This window comes from Phyllopteryx taeniolatus, chromosome 20, assembly GCF_024500385.1.
Source record: "Phyllopteryx taeniolatus isolate TA_2022b chromosome 20, UOR_Ptae_1.2, whole genome shotgun sequence".
In the NCBI taxonomy this organism is placed as follows: domain Eukaryota; kingdom Metazoa; phylum Chordata; class Actinopteri; order Syngnathiformes; family Syngnathidae; genus Phyllopteryx; species Phyllopteryx taeniolatus.
In genome coordinates, this window is record NC_084521.1 from 9,065,087 (window position 1) to 9,091,506 (window position 26,420).

The following is a 26,420-nucleotide window of genomic DNA, read 5'->3' on the forward strand; positions in this document are numbered from 1 at the left end:
TGCATTTGGGTCATTTTTTAGGAAATGTCATCAAACTTTAAGGTAAAACAATGACATTTATTTGTATTGCCTTGAAATGTCACAATGGGTCAAATTTAATTAAATAATTTAATAAAATGTAATCATTTAATAATTTAAAACACAAGATTGTCTCACGAATAAGATTACTTACCTCTCAGCAGGTGTATGATGGTGTTCCCCAAGATGAGGGTAACGGACTTGGTACAGGTGACCCCGGTGCTCCCGCAGGGAACATTCTCCGCTGTGACGCTGAACAAACCACCGGTCTCCCTCGCCAGCACATACTGGCAGTCGCCCAGGAAAGAGAAGTAGCGGCCATCGAACGTCACGTAATGGGGATCTCCGGTAGCCACACACAACCCAGCGCAGGCCGACTGGCTGCAGTGCCAGTGGCGCTCCTTACACACACTGCAAATGTAATCAAGTATAGATGAGACAACAAATATTTATGGAAGGAGTTAGTAATACAATCTAGTTTTTTTTTTAAATAGCATTTTAACAATAGCGTGACGAGACGTGGGTACTTTTTCAGAATCTAAAAAAAGTGTCCAGCCAGATTTCACCAATGTATTCAGCACATATTATTCCACTCAGTTGTGGATTGCATTACTCTTAAAGTCACGCCTTCCTGTTCGAGCTGACTGGAGCGGTATTGGTGGGGTTTTTTTTCAGTCAATGATCACAATTGATGATGATTGATTATTAACATATCAAGTAATAAATTGAAATGGCAGTTTCGAGCAATTGGAAGTAAGGTGCCCAGCACTGGTTGAAAAGTAAATGTTCCAAGGACTTGATTCAATGATACCATGTATAAGTACCAAGTGTTGCAGTCTTTAGTGATGGTCTCATTGTTGTAGTACAGGCGGCCATTATGGCGACACGGGCACTCGGCAGCCACGACACATTGATCGCCCTGCAGGAAAGTCATAATTCACAGAAATTAAAAATGTCTCACACACACGCAAATAAAACGCTTTCACACACACTACTGAATTATTCTCACACACACTCCTGACACTTTTATTTCATTCTTTTATATGAGCATTTTAATATAATGTGTGTAAGCCTTTTAGTATGTTATATGAGAACATTTTCAGTATCATGTTTGAGAACATATTACAGTAGTGTGTAAGAGCACTTCACTTGCGTGGGTGTTTCAGTATTGTGTGTGAAAGGTTATCGTCTCAAATATGTCCCCGATGGCCCCTTACAGCAAGTGAGATCTGCATGCATACCACCCTCGGAGTAACACAAAAATGGGGGATGGGAAAAAAAAACACATCAACATAAACACAGTATCTTTTGTCATGATTTTTAAATATTAAAAACAAATTAAAAAATCTAGCTCTAAAACTCTTCACATTACCATATCAAAAGGTGTACTTTTTAAACTTTTTTTGTTTAAAAAAAAATACAACAAATGAAACACCTCTAAAATAACAATCGTGACACGACATGCTTTTTTTTTTTTTTTTGAAAGGTGAAAGTAGAGGGACAAATCCATAAAAAAAAATTATCTGTCACACTACTGCTATTTCTTGTTAGCACTAACTGTAACACAGCAAATGCTACATTTTTTAGCTTGCTTGCTTGCATTAGTTGTCATGGTCTGTGTTTTTAAGATTATATTTAGTTTTGTTTCATGTTTTGTCTTGTTTTCCTGTGTCCCACATTCATGGCTTGCCTTGCTCATTAGGTTTGCATTTCCACATGTTCTCGTTAGCCCTGTTTCTTGTGCTAACCAATCAGCTCCCTCCAGCTTCATCTTCTCCAGGTGTGCCTCGTTGTCTCATCAGTTAGCTTGTATTTCATTCCCTGGTTTCTTGCAGTCTGTGTCTGTTTATTGATGTTGCTGTTAGGTGTGTTAATCTAGCCAAGTTATATTTCCTTTGTATGGTGAGTTTCTTCCCTGAGTTTCTTGCTTACTTTGAACCTTGCTTTTTTCTAGACTTTGATGATTTAGTGTTTTGATTTTATTAAATTTCTGTTTTGCCTTTTTTTTCAGACTCCAGCACTCCTGCTACTCTGACATTAGTTTTGATTTAGCTGTTACTATTATACTATAAACTCCACCAATATTAAAGCCAAACAAAGCCTAAAAGGCAATAAATATCACTTAACTATGACAATATTTTTTGTTACAATTAGTTTTTGTAGCGTAAAAAATTAAACCTGCTAAACCATGTTTTTCCACTTCATTTCTATCTTGCTTTAGCAGTTACAAGGTATCACCTCCACCAAAATTAAAGCCAAAAAAATGCCGAAGCCTTTTTTTTTTTTTTTAATTGATTTTTGTTTTGTTTGTTTGGTTTTTTTTGACATTCTTTCATGTTCAAAAGTCGAGTTTTCACCTACAAGCAGTACAGTTCCATGCGGGCACACACAGCCAGATAGGGGCTCTCTGCAACTCAGGAGGCCGGAACCTTGCTGCTGACTTGGCGGGTCCAAACTGGAGCATGTGAGGAGGCAGGAACGAGGAGCATAGATAAGAGAACCAGGGCACTTGTTGACCTCTTCACAGGGACCCTGTGTGCAGTTAAAGCGCCCCTCCTCACACACACTGCAGATGAAAAGGTAAGGGGCCAGATGCAGTATAGTATAGTTAATCGTGTTACAGTTGGAATTTCATTACAGACACCATTGTAATTATCACAGTATGTATTTCTGCGACTCCTAACTTTAAGAGTGATCATCACAGCCGTTATGTGGTGAAGCGACGCAATGAAATCAACCTATCCTGTTAAAGAAACAGGAACATAGAGTGATTTCATCAGAGCTCTTGCACCACCAGACACTATGCCTTGAAGAATGTCTCCTCATGCTTTATAGATTGTTGGTACAGAAAATGGAGGAATGGATCTTGCACTCATACAATCATTCCATTATAAATAAAAATGCAATTACCCAGTATAGTAATACAGTTAAGGCTTTTTCTTTCCCTTTATAGGACAAGGAACTTAATCTTAACTTGAAATGAAATACTGAATAACTTGTCCCAGTCAGCAAAGAAAGTTATTAATATGAACCACATATTTGTGGTTTGGCTTTCGCATATTTTTATTTTTAACCTATCCTCTGTTATTCACTGAAAAACTAAGTACAGTATTGTGTCAAGGAACTATGTTGAAGTGGAGCTTCATATAATGCTTTGCCACCATTTTGTGGCATGTTGGTGCCCAGGAACTATGTTGAAGAGAGTTGAGGAGCTTCATGTATCTTGTGGCACCTATCGACAATTGAAAACCATTTTAAGGGTGATGTCAATTACTGGCAGATTTTCTCTATTTGCAGTACGGCTCGGTCTGTCCTTGAAAATACTAAACTATTATATTAGTACTGTACCTGTATTTCAATGCTGTGAAAGTTAACACAGGCAACATAATCCTAATTATTGAGTTGGAAAATATTCTACACCAAAACACTTTTGCAAAAAAGTTGAAAGAGAAGAGAATTGTTCCTTATACAGCAATATTTCCCCATTCAATAAATACATTTTAGCATTACAAAACATGATTGTGTTTTGATTTTTACTTGGCCTTTTGTGACTTTATTCTAGAACAATAAACTACCATTGTGCACAACAGTCAGCATATTGTTGCTGCTGGGGAGAAACCTCCTGTGTCAGGATGTGGTCAATTACATATTTTTCTTTCCTTTTTTTTTTTTTTTTTTACAAATTGTTAACGTGTTGAAAATAGCGTGAGAGTTTCTATGATACAATGTTTAATAACTTAAAAAATGTGCTGTTACCCCCTCCCCCATTTATTTAAAAAAAAAAAAAAAAAAAAAAAAAAAGGGTTCGGCGATGCGAGGATTCCAGCCCACAACAACAATATCAAACAAATCCTCCACATACCTGACTAGAGCTCAGTTAAGCGGAAATCAAAGGATTTGCTCTGCACGTTTTGCTTTTATTTGGGTTTTTAGGGAATTGTTTTCGGCCTCAACAAGCAGTGTTATTAGGTTATGCAAGCTAAGAATCAATTGTGCTAAACTGTTTTATTTATTTATTTAACCAGTATTTACGACCCCGATTCCAATGAAGTTGGGATGTCATTCATTCAGCTTCCGTTCCGCTTATCCTCACTAGGGTCACGGGCGTGCTGGAGCCTATCCCAGCAATCTTCGGGCGAGAGGTGGGGTACACCCTTAACTAGTCGCCAACCAATTACAGGGCACACAGGAACAAACAACCATTAATGCACACATTCGCACCTAAGGGAAATTTAGAGTATTCAATCAACCTACCATGTGTTTGGGATGTGGGAGGAAACCAGAGTGCCCGGAGGAAACCCACGCAAGCACGGGGAGAACATGCAAACTCCACACAGACTGGGTCGGGATTTGAACCTCGGTCCTCAGAACTGTGAGGCAGATGTGCTAACCAGTCGGGCGCCGTTGGGACGTTGTGTTAAAGATAAATACAATGAATACTGACTACAATGATTTGCAAATGTTGTTCAACCTATATTGAATTGAATACACTACAAAGACAAGATATTTAATGTACAAAGTGATCAACTTTGTTTTTAGCAAATAATCATTAACTTAGAATTTTATGGCTGCAACACGTTCCAAAAAAAGCTGGGACAGGTGGCAAAAAAGACTGAGAAAGTTGAGAAATGCTTATCAAACACTTGTTTGGAACATCCCACCGGTGAACAGGCTAATTGGGAACAGGTGGGTGCCATGATTGGGTATAAAAGGAGCTTCCCTGAATTGCTCAGTCATTCACAAGCCAAGATTGGGTGAACAAGTGCGTGAGAAAATAGTCGAACAGTTTAAGGACAATGTTCCTCAACGTACAATTGCAAGGAATTTAGGGATTTCATCATCTACGGTTCATAAGATCATCAAAAGGTTCAGAGAATCTGGAGAAATCACTGCATGTAAGCGAGAAGGCCGAAAACCAATATTGAATGCCCGTGACCTTCGATCCCTCAGGCGGCACTGCATCAAAAACCGACATCAATGTGTAAAGGATATCACCAGGAACACTTCAGAAAACCAATGTCAGTAAATACAGTTCGGCACTACATCCGTAAGTGCAACTTGAAACTCTACTATGTAAAGCAAACGCCATTTATCAACAACACCCAGAAACACCGCCAGCTTCTCTGGGTCCGAGCTCATCTAAGATGGACTGGTGAAAAGTGGAAAAGTGTTCTGTGGTCCGATGAGTCCACATTTCAAATTCATTTTGGAAATTGTGTGACGTCGTGTCCTCCAGGCCAAAGAGGAAAATAACCATCCAGACTGTTATGGACTCAAAGTTCAAAAGCACCATTAATGTTGAAAGGTACATACAGGTTTTGGAGAAACATATGCTGCCATCCAAGCAACGTCTTTTTCATGGACGCCCCTGCTTATTTCAGCAAGACAATGCCAAACCACATTCTGCACGTGTTACAACCGTGTGGCTTCGTAGTAAAAGAGTGCGGGTACTAGACTGACCTGCCTGCAGTCCAGACCTGTCTCCCATTGAAAATGTGTGGCGCATTATGAAGCGTAAAATACGACAATGGAGAGCCCGGACTGTTGAACAGCTGAAGCTGTACATCAAGCAAGAATGGGAAAGAATTCCACCTACAGAGCTTCAACAATTAGTGTCCTCAGTTCCCAAACGTTTATTGAATGTTGTTAAAAGAAAAAGTGATGTAACACAGTGGTAAACATGACAATGTCCCAGCTTTTTTGGAATGTGTTGCAACCATAAAATTCTAAGTTAATGATTATTTGCTAAACACAATCAAGTTTATCAGTTTGAACATTAAATATCTTGTCTTTGTAGTGTATTCAATTAAATATAGGTTGAACATGATTTTCAAATCATTGTATTGTTTTTATTTATGTTTAACACAGTGTCCCAACTTCATTGAAATTGGGGTTGTATATCTAGGTAAGGTAAGTGAGAACAGAATGTCATTTATGATGGCGACCTGGCAGGAGACTTAGGTGGTGTGAACAATGGCTTACTTATTGATTATTTATCGCAACTAAAGTGGGACAGAGGTAGACATTTAAGAGTTATTTTTATGCTGTGCAGTAAAAGATAGCCTCTGTACCATTGGTTAAACCGGAGATTACATTGTTAGCCGAACAGCGGAATTGCCCAGGTCATTTCTCAATTACTGTCACAATATCAATAAAAAATACCAATGTGCTTGCTAAACAGTTTTGTATTTTTTCTTTCAACATACCATGTCTTACAGCTGTTCTGAACAATATCCCCAGGTAGATATGTCTTGTCTCCTTGCACACAGGGACACATAGTAGTGGGCACACATTGGCCTTGGTAGTCCTGTACAAGACCTGCAGGACATTGGCAACCTGGAACACACAGCCCACCACCACCACCACTACCGTCATCGTCGTCACCATTACAGCTCCAGCCGTGCTGCAGGTCTGAACACTTGCGGCCGCACGCTCGACCACACTCCTGATACACTTGACCCCCAGAACATTGGACCGCTGGGGAGATAGATACATCTGTTAATCATTGGCATGACCGAGTTGAAATATAAAGCTGCAGTCTACTTCAAGGTCAAAACCTGTTTGGTCGCTTATCAACCAGCGACATAAATGGCAAGCTTGAGCCAAGCTCCTTCCTGTGCCCTACCCCGCAGTGAAAGCCAAGCAAAACAAGAGCGGTGTGAAGGCCCCAAAAGGCTGATTAAAAAAATATTATCTGGTTCTCCAGCGGATGGGCCTGACGGGAAATATCAAAATGTTTATGAAATTTTCAACCCACTTATGATCCGAGTAGGCCCTCACTTAATTTCATCATTTGACCTTATGACTTAGCAATAGAAGTTTTCAGAGGTAATTATAATTTCTATCAGTAGTCTACTTGTTGTTCTATACTTACAGCAGAAAGTATGGTTACGCCAGTGGACAGCGATACCCTCCTGAGCACAATGTCTGGCATAGGCAGTGAGCACTGTGCAATGACAGGCCTTCTGGGGTGCACAGCTGCACACCTCTGACTGACAGAGGCGAAAATAGGGCTCCCTCTCCACTACATCATGACATGCCTAAAGGAGCAGAATGAGTGGCACTTTCTGTGAACTACAGAGAAGCAGGCATACAGCGCATTGGTCATTACAGAATGGGAGCACATTTTCTGTCCCCCGCTCCCTCTAAGAAATTTCAAATAATCCATGTACAAAATACAGTTGACCTGAGATAAAATGTAACTGTAGCTGTAGTAAAAGTGATTTCAAAATATTATTTAAAATATAAAATAGCTCTTGGGCAAGCCCAAAAATGGCTCTTTTCTCTTGTCCCTCCCTCTTGATGACCAACTTACATACAGTATCAAATATAAAAGATAAAATAAAAGTATTAAATCAATTTTTCGGATATTATATTATGTCTTGAACTCTATTACAGACATATTTTAAATAGTAGTAATTATGCACAGATGTATAAACATAAACATACAAGTACACACAACAATGTTACTAAAACCTAAAAAACAAAATTGTGGCAATCTCATCAAGCTTATCACTCTTACCATGGGTAGATATTTTATTTATTTATCATAATGGAGTGTGTCACTTAAATTACAGTAACCATATTACTTATATAATCAAAAATACATTAAAATCAAAGTGCTTCTTATTGTATAGCTAAGTTTGTTCGTGAACCCTGTTTTTCCTGCAATAATAATAAATAAAAAAAAAAATATATATATATATATATATATATATATATATAATAATTTTTTTTTTTTTTTTTTTTTAATGTTGTTGCCTAAATTGTCCTCAATTCCAGAATGACCCACATAACATTGCAAACTAACCTGGAATACGGTGCTGTGGATGATGGCGCACACAGTGTCAGCATAGTGTCCCCTCTGCGTGTAAGTAGTGCAGGGGTCTGGAGGGGCTCCTCCAGATAGAGTACAATGTTCTGTGGTGAATTTGGTAGCAAAGGATGACACGCTACTCTCCACATCTCCTTCTGGGGTCATAAAATCATCATGCTGGTTCCAGGTCAGTGTTCCACAAAGGCCGCGCACCTAGAAGACAAAATATACACATTATAAAGCATCAGTCTGAAAACCTATGCAAGCACTGGAAAAAGACAGAAAGGCAACCACTATGAAAAATACTCCAAAAATAGTTTTATAAGGATGATGAGTTTATTAATAAACGTCATTTTGTAGTTGAACCGCTAGTGTCTGACAAAAAGTAGATTTCTCAACTAAGTGCCCTGTGCTAGATCTGACCCTACTTGATCCTTACGTTCCATTACCTGTTAATAAATTTCAAGACTAAAGACGGCTGTACGTGCATATTCAACAATGTTGGTATAATTCCACTAAGGACAGTGAAAGTCACACGTGAAGGCCACCTTGTTTGTGAAATGAGGCTGCAAGGTAATGATGATGAGGGGTCCATCTAGATGCCACAGAAGCTGAGCTCCAAAAGTCTGGATTAGGAGAAAGGCAGACGACGCCCTCCACACTACCAGGTCTCCGGTCACCACAGGCAACAGTTCCCTCTGGCCGTTCAACGTCACTGTACCTGGAATAAACAATGCAGAAGAGAATTTGAAATTTGTTTTGTCCTCTGTTTGTATGTTTCTAAACTGTGTGAATGTTTAGAATTACTGATCATTTCTATTAGCCTGTGTATGGTGTTTCCCATTTCATGTTAGCATTAAGCTAGGGGACTCTCGCTACATGAAATGACAGTATATGGTTTGGTTGAGCATTTAGGTGTTTAAATAGACATTTAATTCTCTTTTGTTTTATGTGTCAGTTTTACAGTGAACACAAACTGGAAGTGAAAAATAAACAGCTTAAAGCAAGCATGCATCGCCTCTGATTTAGAGAACTGTGTGCAAGTCTTCTTCTCCTTTCCTCAAAGTAATGTTATACTGTATGTAGCGAGAGACTGAGAACAGGCGCTAAGGAATACTTAACAAAGCGTGTTGTAATAGGTTTAACTGTTTTTTTAATTTGTGTATAGGAGGGGTAAAACTATTAACACATTTATTTTTATATCGTCTCTCTATCACCTATCGCGAGTTGATCTGGAACGTATCCCTCACCATAAACTGGGGTTAAATGTTCTCATACATTATAACAGTTAAAATATAAAGTAGTCAAGTAGTGAATTTTTGTGGGTTTAATTTTTTTTAAACATTTCTGTCCTTTCAATGTTTAATTAAACTCACCAGTGTCTGTGATGGTGACCGTGGTGCGAAGTGCTGTGACTGTCATCTCTATTAGACAACCTAGGCCTGTTGCACCGCCTCCTCCTCCCCCTGCTGTGCACTCGCCAGAGCGCACGGTTACTACTAGCTTTCGGTCGACGTAGTCCTGAAAACACATTGACGCATTTAAAAGACGTGGACAACTGAAGGAAAAATGCATGCTCACTGGGAAAAATTCAGACAAAGTTGAAATAATCATTGAGGGACTGGTGCAGCGGAACCACAAACATGACATTTTTTTGTCATTGCTTCAGTTTCAGATCACCAACAAAGCTTTTTCTCTACAGTTGCCCGATGGATTTTTTTAGGTGGGCAGTTATCATCCACATTCTGCCACCTGGAAGTATCCTGGCACCTATTCTTTACATACATTGTGAATTGGTCTATTGCATTTACAATTATGCATCTTTTGTATTGACTCTCATCTATTTGTGTGGGTGTACCCAGTTTTGTCCAGGGAATGTAATTCTCTTACTTCCACTGTGGTAAAAGGACAATCTCCTCCTTGCAATGAGTATCTCTTTTTGTCAAAGGTGGTGACATGGAACGCTCCCATCAGGCTGCACTGGGCAGCGCATTTCTCCCCAGTACATTGCCACTGACCCTCTCTGCAAACGCTATATTAGGAATATGGAAAAAGTCAAAAAGAGGCACAAAAAGATGAATAGAAACGCCAAAAGACTTTCACTTCACCAGGTGTTACATCTCTGCTGTATCTTGTCTCCTGATTGGTATGCATGTCTGCGATGGAAACAGGGGCAGTCATCTCTTTTCAGACAGTGTCCCTGGTGAAGATAGAGTCCTGGAACACACTCGCACCCCCCAACACACTCCTCCCGGCACTGACCCACTGATGCAGCTGGCCCTGAGGTCTGAGGGGATGCACAGCTTGGGGGACATGAGGACACACAGTCTGAAAAGACTTGCCCTCTAGGACAGACACGAGCTGGGGAGATGCATATGATCGGGAGACAATGAGAGATTTTTTTTCAAAGCAGTGTGATCGAGAACAAGATTAAAAATTTAAGATAATTTACACATCCATCCTTTTTCTACTGCTACCGCTTTGGTCTTCAATCAATCACAGGACACATAGACAGAAAGCTATTCACACTCACATTCACACCTGTAGTCACCAAGCATAAATCAATCCCACGCTGATTGTCCGAAAGAGTGGGTACATGTCTGTTACGTTACCAGTCAACTTCTATATTTTAGCTAAAAAAAAATTGGGGACTAAATCAAGGTGCTTAAAATTTTAGCATGTACTCTATACATTCATACACCTGATTATTTTCCTATTATTATTTTATTTTATGCCCCCAATTTTTTTTGTTTATTTTTTTTTGCACGGGTATTTTTCTTTTACTGTTATTTTCCCACTACATGGTCAAATGTACTTTTACAAAAAGCAATCTAGAACATCTCGTTTAAAGCATGTGTTACTTCTAGCAGGTCAAAAATCGGGGTAATAAGTTTCTAATAGGGCTAAATCACTTGAAACAAAAATAAAATGCTCCTTTTATATCCTTGTTTGATTTTTTTTTAATCCTCATTTGATTTTTTTTTTTGCAAAGTCGTGCTAAAACGGGTGTCAGACTCATTTTTGTGGTGCCACATCGTTGTTATGGTTTACCTCAGACAGCTACTGTTTAAACCATATAAATGTATGGTCACATCATATTATTACATATACACAATTAGCCCCTGCAATTGAATGTTAGACATACATAAATTTAATAATTTGAAATCAGAAATCATGGAAAATTGTGAATATTATGCAAATATTTAAGTTATACAACTATTGCTCGATTTATGTTAAGAGGGGATTTGGTGAAAAAAACTGTTCGTAATATTTGAAAAAAGTGAAGAACAAATTTCATTTCCAAAATTATTGTGTCTGTAGAAGTGTTAGTAGCCTAGTAATTATTTTAATTCTATTACCACATAGGGTGCCTCTCCTCCAAATTATGATGACATGTTGCTGGGCACACTCTCGGGCATAGCTTGCCAGTGTGTCACATACTGCTGCTTCCCTCTCCTTGGGTGGCAAGCTACAGAAAAGATACAGGCATGTATCTAGGTACGCTGCTGGGTCCAACTGTAAAACACGAGACAAACACTAACACTGCACTGCAAACCTTGGACCAGATGTTTATCTGTATGGTAGAATTTGCAGTATATGGTGTACAAGTGACCCAATGCCAAAATAAATCTGATATTTGATTTAATATACAGTATGATCCGTCAATGGCAAAATGCCATGTGACAATCAGTGGTGCTGTATCATGTGTGTACACTCACGCGGGAGTGGCACTGCAAGAAGGGGCTTTCTAGGAGTCGATGACACACGGACTCTGCTTGCCTGCGTAAGGAAGCATCTCCTGTGACGTCACAACTGTGTCCGAGCTCCGCAGCATCACTGCAGCCCTTTCAGAAGTATGCGGGTGCAATTAGAGAACTTGAAGCAAACAGCAAGGAGAGCGATACTGCTACAGTCAATTTATATATGTGTTGTAGTACTTCATTCTGCTGGTCAGGAACTTTCCATGAGTTGCCAAAGCTAGCAGCGTACTGGGACACAATTCCTCCCATTGTGGTGAAATCATCTGCAACAGAGAAAATAAACTGATTACACAGCCATTGGAAAATCCAATATCATCCCTTTTTGTCAAAGTTTTGTCTGAGTTTTGCCTCTCTCACCATTTGGGTTGTGGTTGTAGATTCCACAAAGCCCCCGAGTGGCTCCCAGATGCTCAGACGTTACTGTCAGGTGGAAAGTGTTGACCAGGTTGAACTTCACCCTTACCCCAAGCCCACTCTCCACAAACACAAAATCTCCAAGCCAATGGACACTCACTCCTACAAATGATGAGAAATAAATGACTGCAATATGTTTTAAACGAGGCTTCATTTTCTCTGGGTACACCAGCTTCCTCCCACATCCCAAAATATGCAGGTTAAATGAAGACTCTAAATTGCCCATAGGTGTGAATGTGGATTTCAACTGTCAGGCAGAAACCTCCAATGTCAAAATTCAGTCCATTTCATATATTTTCACAAATGTATACTGTTGGTCTTTCCCCACATGGGTCTGTTATTTTTAACAAATTATTGACCTGATCTCAATTGTTGAAATTGACTTGAAACAGCATGTGAAATATTTTGGCAAGTTTAAATGTTCTAGTAGTAAATGTGAGGATTAAGTGACATAAACCATGACAAAACTTTTGATTCACCTCATCATATTGTTAGAATGCATGTTGAAAATCCTGGGACAAATAAACGTATTATTTTTGTAAATGTGAGGTTGAGCGAAAGAATACCATTTTGAAAGAGGGGTTCTCCATTTGGAACATGGAAGTTGTTGAGGGTTAAATTCCTGTGGTGAATTGTAACCAAATCTAGGCCCATCATCATCCTCAGAGCCTGAAAAAAAATAACCCTTTACACATTGACCTGTACAAGAACTACAGCAAATGTCAAATTTAATTAATTCCACAGTGCAGTAGGCTTGATAAATATCTGCAAATATTTCATATTAATAGTATTCCTGGTGTAGCAGAAACCTGTCATACCTTACTGCAGTCTCTTCCGCCAATACAGTCGGTACTAATATACACTGCCCAGGTCCCATCAGTGGATGAGGCCAGCAGGTAAGTGCAGCTTCCCTGGAAGTGGAAGTGCTTCTTGTCAAAAGTGCGATAGTGGGACCCACCCCAGGACATGCAGGTGGCTGAGGCTTGAGGTGCCCTGACGCTACCGAGAAGACCCCCACGTACTAGCGGGGAAAACTGGGCGTCTGGAGTTGTGCGAAAGAATACAAGCAAGTCATAAGTTAAACAGCTGGAAGGGTAGTAAAATGAACATTTGTGCCAATATGTGCATGTGCGTTCATATATTTGGACCTGGCAGGAGAGTGTAAGTGCAGGACAAGCAGGTCTGGTCGGAGGCATTTCTCCAACTTAATCCCCACTGGCTGCTGCAGCACTGCTCCATCAGCATTAGAGAGTTGTTATGGACTCCAGGGAACTCCACACAGCTCCATGTGGAGTAACACTGGCCATACACTCCTACACCTGAGACAAAGTTGAAAAACAGCTGTAGTTAGTAAAGGATGAGGGTCAAAACACTACATCAAATACATAAAATAAAAAAGACACATGGCAGAACTTGGCATTTTCACCAACATACTGTAGTACCGCTCTCGGTATTGGTACTACATTGCAAAGATAAGTCAAGAGTCACCCAATTGTTCCAGACAGATTTGAATTTGGATATGTATTTTAGAGGGTAAAATGCTCTTCTTTTGTCATGCTTAAACATGTTAATACTGTCATCACATTGTTTTAAGTGTTAAGCAATCCATTAAATGTTTGGCACACAAGTAAAGGTCATACATTTATTTATTCATTGTATTTTATTGTACAAATGTATTTTTGAGTTATATATCAGTAGACTACTCTTACCATCTGAGCACCGTGGTCCACTCCAACCTTCACAGCATGCTCTCACGGTCTTGTTTAACATTTGGCTTTCCATCACTGGCAGTCTGAAGTGAGCGCAAATGTTAGGTGATTCGATTACACCAATGATAGAACTGGATGTCACATATCAGTTGGAACCCTGGTCAACGTATAGCTCCAGGCAAAAAATAAAAATAAAATAAATAAACTGAACTAAACACTGAACTGAACTAAACTGAAAATGTGAGGCTTGCATGTAGCAGATTGCAAAAGTTACAGCAACCTAGAAGAAATATGAAAAAGAAAAATTAATCATTTCTGAAGCACCGAAGCTTTCCTGCAAAAAAAAATAATATGTTGAGAAAAATTTAATTTCACGAGGGTTTATTAAACTAAACTCTTGACCCAAACGTGAAAACGATTGTTTAAACCAATAACAATTTCCCGAACGGATATGAATTCAGCGAGGAAAAACAATAAATGATTAATGATTTGTTTTTGTTTTCCCCCACATCAATTAATATCACACACCCAACAACAACAAAAATAGTCACTGTTGTCATTTTATTTTTTATTTATTTATTTATTTATTTTTTATAGCCTATTGAAAATGGAAAGGACGTTTGATACATATGGATTATTCACAAACGATCCCTTCACTTCACCGCACTGGGCGGAAACCAGACTTTTTGCGTCACCGTGACGTCACCTCAGACCAAATCCTAAATGCCTGGAGACGCGCGTCAGCAACTGATTACTTTCCTGAGCGGGATTACACGCGACACACGCTGCCAAGTGGACACGGGCAAGTACGTCCTATCATGAGCAAGAAGTGTATCGTGTATATATATTTTCACGTTTATAGTCGATGCAGCACGTGCCTTGCAGGAACAAAAAAAAGGGAAAACGAGTTCAATACTCGGTGATATTGAATGTTGAAAATGAATTGTTAAAATGTGTTGCATGCAAACACATGTGCACCTTTGATGCACATCGCAGGACAGCACATCCTTGGGTCTGACATACGACGTTACGAGCGACGCACAATAATAAACTAGTTTGCATGTCGACGTAACCATACGCCAAGACCAGACGCATTCACTTTCCGACGTATTTACTGTTTTTTTTTTTTTTTTTTTGATTGATTGAATTGATTTCATGCAAACATTTACTGTAACCATATGAATAAAGACAGAAACAGAACTCCATTGTAAACCGTGGACATCCATCCATTTTCTATTCTAATTGGAAATATATATATATATATATAAACCAGCTGACTTTGGGCGAGAGATGGTGTACACGTAGGACGGTTTGCCAAATAGACAAACAACCATTCATGCTCACATTCCCATCTATGGGCAGTTTTAGTCTTCAATTAGTCATGTTTTGGGAATGTGGGAGTAAGAACCCGAAGAAAAACGCGCATGCTCTGTTATTCCACACAGGAATTCGAACTCTCGACCGCTGTGCCGCCGACCCCCTTGTACAGTCATCCTAATGAGTCACGTTTAATTGTAGTAACGGGGAAAAAAATAGAATGAATAATCAGACCCTTGTACCCTTTAATTAATGAAAACTTGAGATAAAAGCTCACAAGCTCAGGATTAAACGTAATTATGTGAAAAACTGAAATGTTGATTAGGTTACTGATAGCTCACCTTGCTATCAGGTGCATATGGACCTTGGAAACTAGCACAGGAAGTTAATCATCTTTAACGGACCGGAGACACGATTCAATCAATGTTTGGCTAAATTATCAGTGTAGGGGAAGGAGGAATTTGTGTTTGACAATTTCATGCGCCACACTGATTTAACTACCCAATAGCTTTGAGCAAACATCATTCATGTGCAGTCTGGACAGGGAGAGTGAACTTGTTGCTCATCGCTTAAAAAACAAAAACAACATAAGAGTCAATAGAAGGGTCGGAAAAGTCGCAAAATATAGCAACAAAGTTGCTGAATTGGCAATTCTGAGTAGCTGTTCATCAATTCCCATGCCATCCCATGTGAAGAAAGCCATAAATCTGCATTTACATGCGACAGAGTGAATTATATGTATCTTCTATGAATGCACGTCTCCTTTATAGGATTCCCCAATATTTGCAAGGAATAGAGACTGAGGCCTGCCACGAATAACGAAAATCTGCAAGTAATGGACACACCCCAAACAAGGTTTAGAATTGCATATAGATGCCACAAGATGCAATCTCTGCTCAGACTTTTTTGTGTAGTCATGCTACTCGGGGTTATTTCCTTGTTCCCCCCCCAAAAAAAATAAAAAATATATATATTTCAAAATAATCCTTAAAAAATTAACATTTTACATGTGCCACAATTTAACATCATAAAATAAACCGTCAAACTGCAGGGCTTGTAACGCCGCACCCCCTCCAGCTCTCTCACATATTTTGCCATGTAGAAGGCAACCTCGGCAAAATATTTGAAGTTTGGAAGCACATACCTCGGGTCAAAATTTTCTAACGGCGATAAATCACTGCTCTTGTAATGTAGAAATGTGCAAAAAAAAAAAAAAGCAGTGGGCATTTTTGACATGAATAACCTTTGAATATGCGTTAGTCATTCGATAAGATTGAGTGTTTTTATTATTGTGGTTTATGTATTTTTGTCCTTATATATGTGAAATTGTACTTTAAAAGTTACTCTAAAATAGGGTTACTGATGGTATAGTCATAGTAGTTCACTCGCCAGGCTTGTGTGTTCAATTCCCACTCAGTGACATTGATATCCAGCTTAAGGTCCATGTACTACTAGTACGCTCTTTGTCGCGCTAGTAAGACAATTCAGCGCACAAGTAACACGACTAGAGCACACTAGTAGAAAAACAGTGCACTGTATGACATTTCTGCATACTATTAAGACAACTTTGGCATACAACTACAAGTTACTAGTGTACCGTGTACTAGTTGACATTTGTGCATTACTAGCACTACTAGTGAGATGTCAGCAGTAGTACTAGTAGCATACTGTTATCAACTAGTGCACCGTTTTGCCTCACTAGTGACATGTAATTGTCCAACTTGTATGCCACAGTTGTCCTAGTAGTGAGGATAAAGCGCATACTATTAGAGTACCTGGACCTTAAGGTGCGGATACTGTATTAAGGATATCGAATAAATGCTCCAGCAGATTTCCATAGACCACTCTCTCCATGCTGTGAAACCAAGTGACTTACTTGTACAATGAGCAGGATGCCTTGAGACCCTGCTGTTTGTAGTAGAGCGCAATGCCATCATCCCCGCCATGCTTCGCCCTCATCGCCTCTACATCTAGTCTCCAGCCTTGGGTGTTGTACTGGTACACCTCGGAGCAGCTCACCTCCAGCTGCAGACGTGGGGTCAGGATCCGATCCACTTTCTGCTGCACTGTGTGTTCGCACCAGTGTCTGTAGGAACATACATGTCATTTAATTCATTGCTGCACCTTCATAGCAACGTGCATAAAAATAATTTGTAGTGCAGTGAGTCTGAAAAGTGTGGTATCCATTTGTGGTATGGAGGCTCCCCCTAGTTGTAGATGAAATAATTACTGGCTAAATCCTGTTCATTTGCAAAATCAAATTTCTAGGAATAAAATCTCTGTCTCTATTTTTTTAATGAATCCTTAGTCCTATTGCACACCTGTATTTTAATGTTGCTCATGATGATGGTACTGGAGCGCTAAGTATTTTTTAAAGAGGTACTTGTTGTAAGTTTGAGAATCACTGATCTAGTGCGTTATTTTTTTTCTTTCTCCGATTTGTTGGATACAGAACTCCTAATTCTGAATAACATTTTACTGAGATGCATCGTCCAATGCACATCTTACTGCACAGTACATTAAATAACAACAGAAAGTTACAGGAAAAATATCAAATGAATACATTTGTTTACTATCTTTGAGTATCGGTTTACTATTTTTAGTATGTTAGATTTTGAAGACCTTATTTCATTATGTATTTATGCATGCAATGTTTTCCTATTACAATATGTATTTCGAAGCTTACCCTTTTCCCGTTACTGTCTGCAGTCCAAGCAGGGTCAGGAGCAGTGCCTCTACAGTCCAGCAACACATGCTTAAATTACTCTGTGGGGAAAAAATAAAATAAACACAACATTCATAATAGGTAGGTCTCAGGTAAATAATAATTAAAAGCAAAATACCAAGTCAGACATGAGAGGAAATAACTTTATCATTTTGAAATTTCTGAAAACTAATGTCATAATTGATGTGGGACACCGCAGCTATGTGAATATTGTAAGTAGATTAAAGATATTACTCTAATGTTCTCAAAAAAATATCGAAATATTCTTACCTTCAGTGCTTTTGATATTTTTTTTTCCTCCCCACAGAATGTCTTTCGTCTTTTAGCTGTCCGCAATTAATCTACATTTTTTCAATTGTAATTTTCTTACACTATTTTTCTTTGTTATTCAGTCTCCAGTGAAGTAATATTTTACCTATTGAGGAGATCGAAGCATGGTTTTTAAATGCGGGGGTTGACTTGAAGGATATACAGTAGCATCTGAGCCTTCAGTCATTGGGTAAGAGCGGAAGGTCACAGCCCTGAGCGCTGGAATTGGATGCCGGCTCTGTGACGGACGCATCCCGTGACCTCACAGCGTCAAACGTTATAGAACGTGGTCAGGGGTGGCGGCGCCTCGGTCGCAGAATAAAGACATGTTTGTCCAAGCTTAATCCTGTAAAAAGGGGCATTTCGGGAAGGGTGATGGGGCCATTTACTGAATGAAGCTTGTCAACAGGCGTGGGGAGCGAGGGAGTCTCCAATCTATTCTGTCTGACCTCCCAGCCTAAGAATGAGGGCTCAAACACAGCTGTCACCACCCTACACCTTACTTTAGCAGAGTAGAGCAAGGACAAGCTACTGTTGAAAAGTGAGCTTCAAAGATATCAGATCCCCATAATTGAATACTTGGTCACTTAAGTGGTCACTTTGTTTGGGCCCGTCCCCACTATTTATTGTAACAGAAGTTACTTTCAAAATATAATCCATTATTACTAGTTATTGTCATTTGAAAGGAATTGCTACAGTGCTTATGCTACAAATGTGAACAGTGACTGCTCGCATATCCCCACATATTTGCAGTTCGGCATTCACAAATTTGCCTTGTTACACATTTTTTGGGGGGCCCTAGCCTCTATTATTTGCTGAAAACTATTTATTGTTTATGTGGGGGGCTCAGGCCAAAGCCGTGTCCAAAATAAAAATATTGCTTTTGGGCCATCTGGTGACATCTATAGGCAATTACAAACCTTTCTGGGTGGGAATCAATTACTCACCGATTTTTGCTATTCCCAGAAGGGCTCTTTTTTTTTTTCCACAACTTTATAAATTACAAAGCCAGTCGCTGTTTTTCTTTTAAATATATATTTAATACAGAGATGTGATTTGATTGTGATATCAATGTGTATTAATAGAATTTAATCATGTGCTGTTATAAAAATAGTTTTTTCATGCAAAGTCTGTCTGTGTTTTCTTACAGACTCACTGTCTTGGGGCACAGTGCCATCAGCAGCTGTTTTGACAGTCAAACAGTCTCATTGCCAAGTTGGCATAAGCAGTTTTTTTTTCTTTTCTTTGTTTTTTTCCCATTGGCCTTTGGTTCACAAATGATTGTGAAGCACAAATTCTGCCTAGCAACAAGCAGCGAGGAAAGAGAATTTAAACAATTCTGTAGTTCTATTTTGCTGTGACTATCGACTGTTTTTTTTTTCCGATTGTGAAGTTATATCATGACAATCTATAAAATCAATTTTGAAATAAAAATGATCATTTATATAGAATATATCAAGCATACTACCAGAGTGGAACTTGTGTTTAGCACGTCGACTTACAGTGAAATGTTTCGATTGTTGTTTTTGACAATGACACTATCAACTATGAGAGTGACACATCCACTTATGTTAATTTATTTGCAAATGTAGATCAGAAGAGGAGGTAAATGGGGAGAGATTGTTTTCCTTGCTATTGTACTATTGATATTATTCTTTGTTTTTTTGTTTGTCTCTCCTACTTGTTCTTTTTAGCCACTTTTAGCGATGAGGCTTCTCTATCTGCTGTATCTGCTCTGCTTGGCTGCTTGTGTGGCTTCCAGAGGAAGAGACTGGGCTCATCATGGTGCGCCCATGTTTGCTGACCTGACACCTCGCGAGATGAAAGCCGTCCGGGCTTACCTCCATGGCATTGCAGAATTTGGACTCGCTGATGTTAAAAATGTGTCTCTCAAAAAGAACAGCATCTTGATGATGGAGCTCCAAGTGCCGAGAAAGCACGAAGCTTTGAGAGCTTTGGACCGTGGTCAGGCCAAACCTCCACGTCAAGCCCGTGTGATTATCCAGTTTGCGAACCAAGCCAAGCCGAATATCACTGAGTTTATTGTCGGCCCGCTACCATCTCCAAATTCTCATGAGGTCAAGAGGTTCAAAGGAGATAGGCCTATCCCATTTGAGTCTAGGCCCTTGACTACATCAGAGTATCATTACCTCAATCACAGCATTGGCAAAATCACAGCTAAAGCTCACAAGCTTCTGTTCGAGACCACGGGAGGATTTACATTCACAAACTGCGCTGATCGCTGTTTGTATTATATCGACATAGCTCCAAGAGGGCTGGCATCGGGTGAGAGGAGGTCCTGGATAATGTTGGTCAAGTTTGTGGAAGGATATTATATCCATCCAATTGGGTTTGAGATACTGCTCAACCATAAAGACTTGGATCCAGATAAGTGGGCTGTTGAGAAGGTGTGGTACAACAGTATGTTCTTCGATACTGTGGAGGAGTTGGTAGAAAAGTATGAATCAGGAGCTGTGGAGAAGGTCAGTCTACCCCATCATGATGACAATGATCACTACTCCACCTACATTCCACGGGGTCAAAGCAACACTCCCACTAATATCCACGGCCCAAAACTTGTAGAACCTCAGGGCCATCGCTATCATATTGATCGCAACTTTGTTGAATATGCCGGATGGTCGTTCGCCTACAGAGTGCGCTCATCAGCCGGTCTTCAGGTCTTTGACGTCCGTTTTAATGGAGAAAGGATTGCCTATGAGATCAGCCTCCAAGAAGCTATTGCTTTCTATTCTGGTGACACCCCTGCAGCCATGCAAACAAAATACATTGATGCTGGTTGGGCCATGGGTTCCGTTTCATTTGAGCTAGCCCCTGGAATCGACTGTCCAGAAATTGCCACCTTTGTTGACCTTCACCACTACTTTGACACAGACAAACCAGTGCGCTATAGAAATGCACTCTGTATTTTTGAGATGACCACAGCTTTGCCTTTGAGAAGACATTTCAACGCATTCAGTGGAGGGTATAACTTCTATGGAGGACTAGACAACACTGTATTGGTATTACGGACCACTTCAACTGTTTTCAACTATGATTACATCTGGGATTTCATCTTCTATCAAAATGGGGTGATGGAGGTAAAGGTCAGCGCCACTGGTTATATCCATGCTACTTTCTTTACGCCAAATGGACTTCAGTATGGCCGCAAGGTGTACAACTATGTGCTGGGAAACCTGCACACGCATCTTATCAATTACAAAGTTGACCTGGATATTGCTGGTAAGAAGGAAATATTAAAACTGGCTGAAAAACTAATTCCTTGTTCAAATTAGTTAATTCAATATTAGAACAAAACTGATCAGAATACAGTGAACCCCCGCTAGGACCAAGCACCGCCGGGAATAGCGAAAATCAAATAATTGACATCCACCCAAAAACGTTTGGAGTTGCCTAAGGATGCAACAAGTTGGCGGCAAAGCACTTTTTTCAATCAGATAATGTGATTGATTGCCTGACTAAATGAAGCTCCTCCCCTCACTTCAAAATAAGTCCTTGGCTCCATGAGGCCAACAAAGCAAAATTTTTATATTGGACATGGCTTTGGTTCAAACACATGAACAAATAAACAAAAACAAAAGCTTTTTCAGCAAATAATGGAGGGTAGGTTCCCAAAATCAATCCATAACTTGGTGAATTTGCAAATACTAGCCCTGACTACGCGGGTTCACTGTACAGTGGAACCTCTGTGGTCAATACAAAATCAAAGACCTTGTATTATTGTAGACTCATGCCATATTGTACTGAGCAGCCAGGACAGACCACTATCACTTTCACAATAAGTTCCGTTTCTGATTATATTATTATTATTATATATAATTCTGCTTGTCTGTGGTGAAAGCACAAAAAAAGAAAACATTTTAAATCATCAACATGCATGACTGCGGTTTGAATGTGGTTTATGAACAACTCTAAGTATATTTGGACTGAAAAATGTGACTGAACTTCGACCTTAGAGTTTCCACTGTATTTAGAATTACATAAATAATGGATGAATCAGCACATTTGTAGTCTATTAAAAAAAATTGTTCTGCAATAATTGAGCAAGAGTTAATGCATTACAAATTAACACTCATGCTACTTACGTTATTGCTGGGGCATTGTTTACATTTGTTTACATACAGTAAATGGTTACAATTTTGTTACCATCTTACCTCTGAGGTTTTTCATATTGTTTTATTTCAATAATTCACTTTTACTTTTAATCAAATCATTTAAATAGTACAAATGAAAGGACACGGAGTGCATTATTGTTCCAAGTCCAAATAAGATTGACTTTACTAGTCATAAAGATTACAGAGTTCTCACATAGCACTAGGCTGAAAACAAAACTACACGCATTCAACTTAAATCTAATCACTGAGATCTGCTAAAAGATAAGCGCTGACCACAATGGATGCTTTAGTGTGCAATGTAAAGGCTGATGCTTCTAAGTGTATTTCTACTGACAATGATTTGCTTTGACACAGGTCGAGAGAACAACATTCAGACTTTGGATTTGAAATATGTCAACTTCACAAATCCCTGGAGCCCCAAGAATTTCATCGTCCAGTCCAAACTCAGTTGGACTGAACGCAAGACGGAGCGTTCTGCCGCATTCCGCTATGGCAAGAAGTTCCCTCGCTATGTACATTTTTACAACCCTAATGAGAAAAATAAGTGGGGACATCAAAAGGGCTACCGTATTCAGTTAAACTCGCACGGCGACAGTGTGCTACCAAGAGGCTGGCAAGAAGAAAATGGCATCAGTTGGTCAAGGTAATTACTTTACATATGGGAAAAAGTACATTTACATTTTGGGGTTCAATGGACCTCACTTGAACATTTGGATGCAAAATTGATTTTGGACTGTGACTGTTCCAATACATTTCTCGCAAGAAAAACATGATTGTTATTTTCCGTAACTTAGCATGTGTTGGACCATGAATTGGTTCTGTCTATGACGGACAGATAATACAATAAACACATTGTCGCAGATATCCTCTGGCTGTTACTCGCCATAAAGACAGTGAGGCCACCAGCAGCAGTCTTTATAACCAGAATGACCCCTGGAAACCTGTGGTGGCATTTGAGGACTACATTCGCAACAATGAAGAGATCGTCAACCAGGTAAAAATAAACAAAAACACACACACAAAAAAATTAATATCAACATCATATACATAGATTACTCAGTCGTGTTTTTGATGAACATTCCCATTTTGTTCACATTAGAGGAACAATGTCAAAAACCAAGAATGTCCCTAAGTCCAGCATTAAACTAGTATAAATATGCAAACACTGTTAAAAAATAGATAAGGGCATGTATTTTACAATCTTTATGGTAATGTTTTTGTAGTGTAGTGGAACCTCTAATCCATGCCCAGATGCTGGTTGACGTCCAAGTCAATTCATTAGTTCCATAGTCTGCATCAAAAAACTTGTTAACCATTAAGACATTTTAAGTGTGATTTTTAACACTCCTAATTCTAACTGATGGGAGTATTACAGGAAGTAGTTTTTGTGTCGGCAGGCAGCATAAGGACACATCTTGAGCTTTGTGGATGGTTTTGTTAATATGTGCAGTACTGCTTATGGTATTTTACACGCAGCATAGCATCTGGTTGGTAAAATATATGTATGTAATATATACTTTATATATATTTAATTTCGGGTGGTTACATCCACCTCACAGTACTGAAGTTGGGGGTTCGAATCCGGGCTCCGGCCTTCTTGTGTGGAGTTTAAATTGAACCTATTTACAAAAAGAAAATAATAATAATGACATAACACTCGTTTCACAAGTGTTTGTATCACCTGGTAACAGTCCCCGGTGCCCAGGAACTCCATTAAAGCCTGTGTAAATAGTTTGGCCCTACCAATTTTTGCATTGTAAAACGGCGTTGCAAAAAAGTAACACACACGCCTTCTTATAGTTGCACAAAACGAATCAATACTGTTGATGCACATGTCTAGTTGTACAGTTGGTCAGAGGAAAAAGGTTTTTTTTTGTTTGTATACCTTGGTTAGAATTTACTGGGACTGTCTGGAACACTTCATGAGTCATATCTGGTCTTGCAAAGTCAATGCAAATGCTGACATTTTCTTCTGTTTGCACTTTTACGCACATAAATTGAACATGTTATGTGGGCTGATGACAAATCTGAGAGTAATGTTTACTCTCCTGTGAGTAGGATCTGGTTGCCTGGGTTACGGTGGGCTTCCTGCATGTGCCTCATTCTGAAGACATCCCCAACACGGCAACACCAGGCAACGCGGTGGGCTTCTTCCTCCGACCCTTTAACTTCTTCGATGAGGACCCTTCGGCAGTATCCAGAAGCACGGTCATCGTCCGACCAGGACCGGACGGGAAGCCCAAAGTCCAACGGTGGACACCAGAAGTCATAGGTCATTGTGTGACAGACAAGCCATTCTTTTACAATGGCACTTATGCAGAAGTCTAGGAGATGTTGCTATTTTGGTGATATTACTATTTTAAGTGAGAGTGGGAAGGAGGCTTTGTGTTTGACTTGCCTGACACCGTGGGAAAGACAACACATAGGCAGTTGTACGTTTTAAACCTAACAAATATACACATCTAAGTACATGTTGGGTACATATATATAATTGAACTGTTTTTGTATTGATGGAAAAAATAATGAAAATAGAACTGAAAATATTAACAACAAAAGTATCATATTATTTTCCACGGACCAAAAATAGCTTGAGCCCTGCTATTATTAGTTATTGATGCCCCCCACAAAAGTGTTTAAACTGTGCTGCAATTGCCTAAAATTGCCACAAGATGTCAACAAAGGATTTTGTCGAAATGAAGCTCCTCAACTCATTTGAACAGTTCCTTGGTACCAAGCTGCTATGAGATTGCACCAAAACAATACTGTTGTTGATTGGCCCGAGTACAAAAAAAGTGAATAGGTGCAAATAGGTTAGAAAACATTTTGCGACTAGTCAAATTCACAAATGCCGAACTGCTAATAAACCTGCATATTTGTATAGTACATTAGATGTTAGATTATGCAGTTGCCCCCAGATAATTTAGCCGATTGCGTTTAAGTCACTTAGTTGCGTATAAATCAGTAACCTTTTATTTCACATTACACTACATGTCGAAAAAAAGATGAGGTGATTGCTTCTGCCAATCCGATGAGACATTTCCATGGCTAAGGCTTAGCATTAACAGGCATGCAGGATTCAGGATGCTCCGTATCCGCACAGTTAGTGGTAAACCCGCTGGCACACAGCATGCACTGCTTGCCCTCTTGGCGGGAATGTTTTTACACGAAAGGCAACACGGTTCCGAGTGCAAACAGTCTGATACCGGATCCTTCGCACAAACAATCCAGGATACAACTTTGGTACCATGGTAACCAAACTATACAGTAGTAATGTGACAAAATATACAATTTAGGATGTTCTTTATATACAAATTCCTGACAGTGATGTCAAATAGTATTATTGTAAACACATACTATAGTCTTTTTTTTCTTTTCATTCATTTTAAAATGTACGACATCTTTTTAAAGGCTTTTGTATGTGTGGAAGTAAATAGCAACTGTTCACTTGCGTGAGAAAAAGGAATTGCCGAAATCTAAAACCGTTTTTATTTGTGTGTCAATGTTTTACAATGTGCATGTTAAAAGGGCCGAGTATGTGAGCTATGCACGCATTAGCCAATGAACAGTGGAGGGGAAGTGAACACAAACTAGAGTAACATGCATTCCTATCGCGATTGCCATGGAGATGACGGCCATGACGTCACAGCAGACGAGTTTTTAGGGATAAAACACACTGTATATTCATTTTGAAATTATAAATAATAGACCGCTGTTTTTATTTAGTAACGCAACAATGTTTTAATATGATTTGTCTGTCCTCATTTCTCTCTTAAAGCAGACATGTTTATTGTTTTACCTTAATAAAATGATGCTGAAGACATTTGAGGGATTAATTTTCTGAGTGTTTCAGTTTGTATACAGTACACGACAGTGGTAGAAAACTAACATAGACCTTTGGAACTCGTCAACTTTTTGGATTATAAATGCATTTTTCCCTCTAAGAAATATAGGGAGATATCATAAAGATGTCATATTTAATTCTCATGTCAGTACAAAAATAAGTTATACAGGGAACTGTTATTAATAGTCAAACTTGAAAGCAATAAACAAACCAAACAAATGGACGTTGCCCATGAGGAAGGCACCAAATACCACACACTCAGTTCAGGGTCACCCAAACATTCTGGAAAGCTGTTTGAGAATTGTTTTCAATATCCTTGATATGCAGCTTGAGGTCCATGTAAGTTTGTCCTCAATAGTAAGATAATTCAATGCACT

General features: G+C 39.2%; 2 protein-coding genes and 1 long non-coding RNA gene across 8 annotated transcripts in view; 2 read left to right on the forward strand and 1 right to left on the reverse strand.

Annotated features, from left to right (window-relative positions):
• sspo (SCO-spondin) overlaps positions 1 to 19,748 on the reverse strand; it is a 79,484-nt gene extending 59,736 nt beyond the window's left edge. The window contains exons 1-21 of one of the 4 annotated variants that reach the window (XM_061758115.1): positions 18,031 to 19,725; positions 17,722 to 17,801; positions 16,912 to 17,121; positions 13,719 to 13,801; positions 13,158 to 13,328; positions 12,828 to 13,051; positions 12,576 to 12,678; positions 11,953 to 12,111; positions 11,773 to 11,858; positions 11,554 to 11,679; positions 11,194 to 11,350; positions 9,943 to 10,195; positions 9,725 to 9,866; positions 9,211 to 9,355; positions 8,383 to 8,555; positions 7,829 to 8,047; positions 6,893 to 7,058; positions 6,225 to 6,495; positions 2,380 to 2,584; positions 843 to 937; positions 173 to 429 (exon numbers count right to left, since the gene is read on the reverse strand). In XM_061758115.1, the coding sequence (XP_061614099.1) occupies positions 173 to 429; positions 843 to 937; positions 2,380 to 2,584; positions 6,225 to 6,495; positions 6,893 to 7,058; positions 7,829 to 8,047; positions 8,383 to 8,555; positions 9,211 to 9,355; positions 9,725 to 9,866; positions 9,943 to 10,195; positions 11,194 to 11,350; positions 11,554 to 11,679; positions 11,773 to 11,858; positions 11,953 to 12,111; positions 12,576 to 12,678; positions 12,828 to 13,051; positions 13,158 to 13,328; positions 13,719 to 13,801; positions 16,912 to 17,121; positions 17,722 to 17,789 (3,313 nt within the window). In that variant the 5' untranslated portion in view covers positions 17,790 to 17,801; positions 18,031 to 19,725. Of the gene's footprint in view, positions 1 to 172; positions 430 to 842; positions 938 to 2,379; positions 2,585 to 6,224; positions 6,496 to 6,892; positions 7,059 to 7,828; positions 8,048 to 8,382; positions 8,556 to 9,210; positions 9,356 to 9,724; positions 9,867 to 9,942; positions 10,196 to 11,193; positions 11,351 to 11,553; positions 11,680 to 11,772; positions 11,859 to 11,952; positions 12,112 to 12,575; positions 12,679 to 12,827; positions 13,052 to 13,157; positions 13,329 to 13,718; positions 13,802 to 16,911; positions 17,122 to 17,721 lie in introns of all 4 variants that reach the window. The other 3 variants (XM_061758114.1, XM_061758116.1, XM_061758117.1) reach the window with 3 other exon arrangements.
• On the forward strand, positions 1,589 to 8,737 carry LOC133470134 (uncharacterized). Of its 2 annotated transcripts, XR_009785876.1 has the most exons (4): positions 1,589 to 1,920; positions 2,030 to 2,598; positions 6,288 to 6,427; positions 8,434 to 8,737. It is a non-coding gene; the product is annotated as an uncharacterized LOC133470134 (long non-coding RNA). The 2 variants fall into 2 exon arrangements; XR_009785875.1 differs by lacking the exon at positions 8,434 to 8,737 and having other exon boundaries at positions 6,288 to 7,168.
• Positions 14,403 to 26,022, forward strand: aoc1 (amine oxidase copper containing 1). Of its 2 annotated transcripts, none has more exons than XM_061758118.1 (5): positions 14,403 to 14,524; positions 19,764 to 21,309; positions 22,557 to 22,845; positions 23,064 to 23,196; positions 24,261 to 26,022. In XM_061758118.1, the coding sequence occupies exons 2-5, from the start codon at positions 19,776 to 19,778 to the stop codon at positions 24,528 to 24,530; spliced, it is 2,226 nt and encodes a 741-aa protein (XP_061614102.1). In that variant the 5' UTR covers positions 14,403 to 14,524; positions 19,764 to 19,775; the 3' UTR covers positions 24,531 to 26,022. The 2 variants fall into 2 exon arrangements, with proteins under 2 accessions (XP_061614102.1, XP_061614103.1); XM_061758119.1 differs by having other exon boundaries at positions 14,476 to 14,520.
• Positions 26,023 to 26,420: the final 398 nt, after the last annotated feature.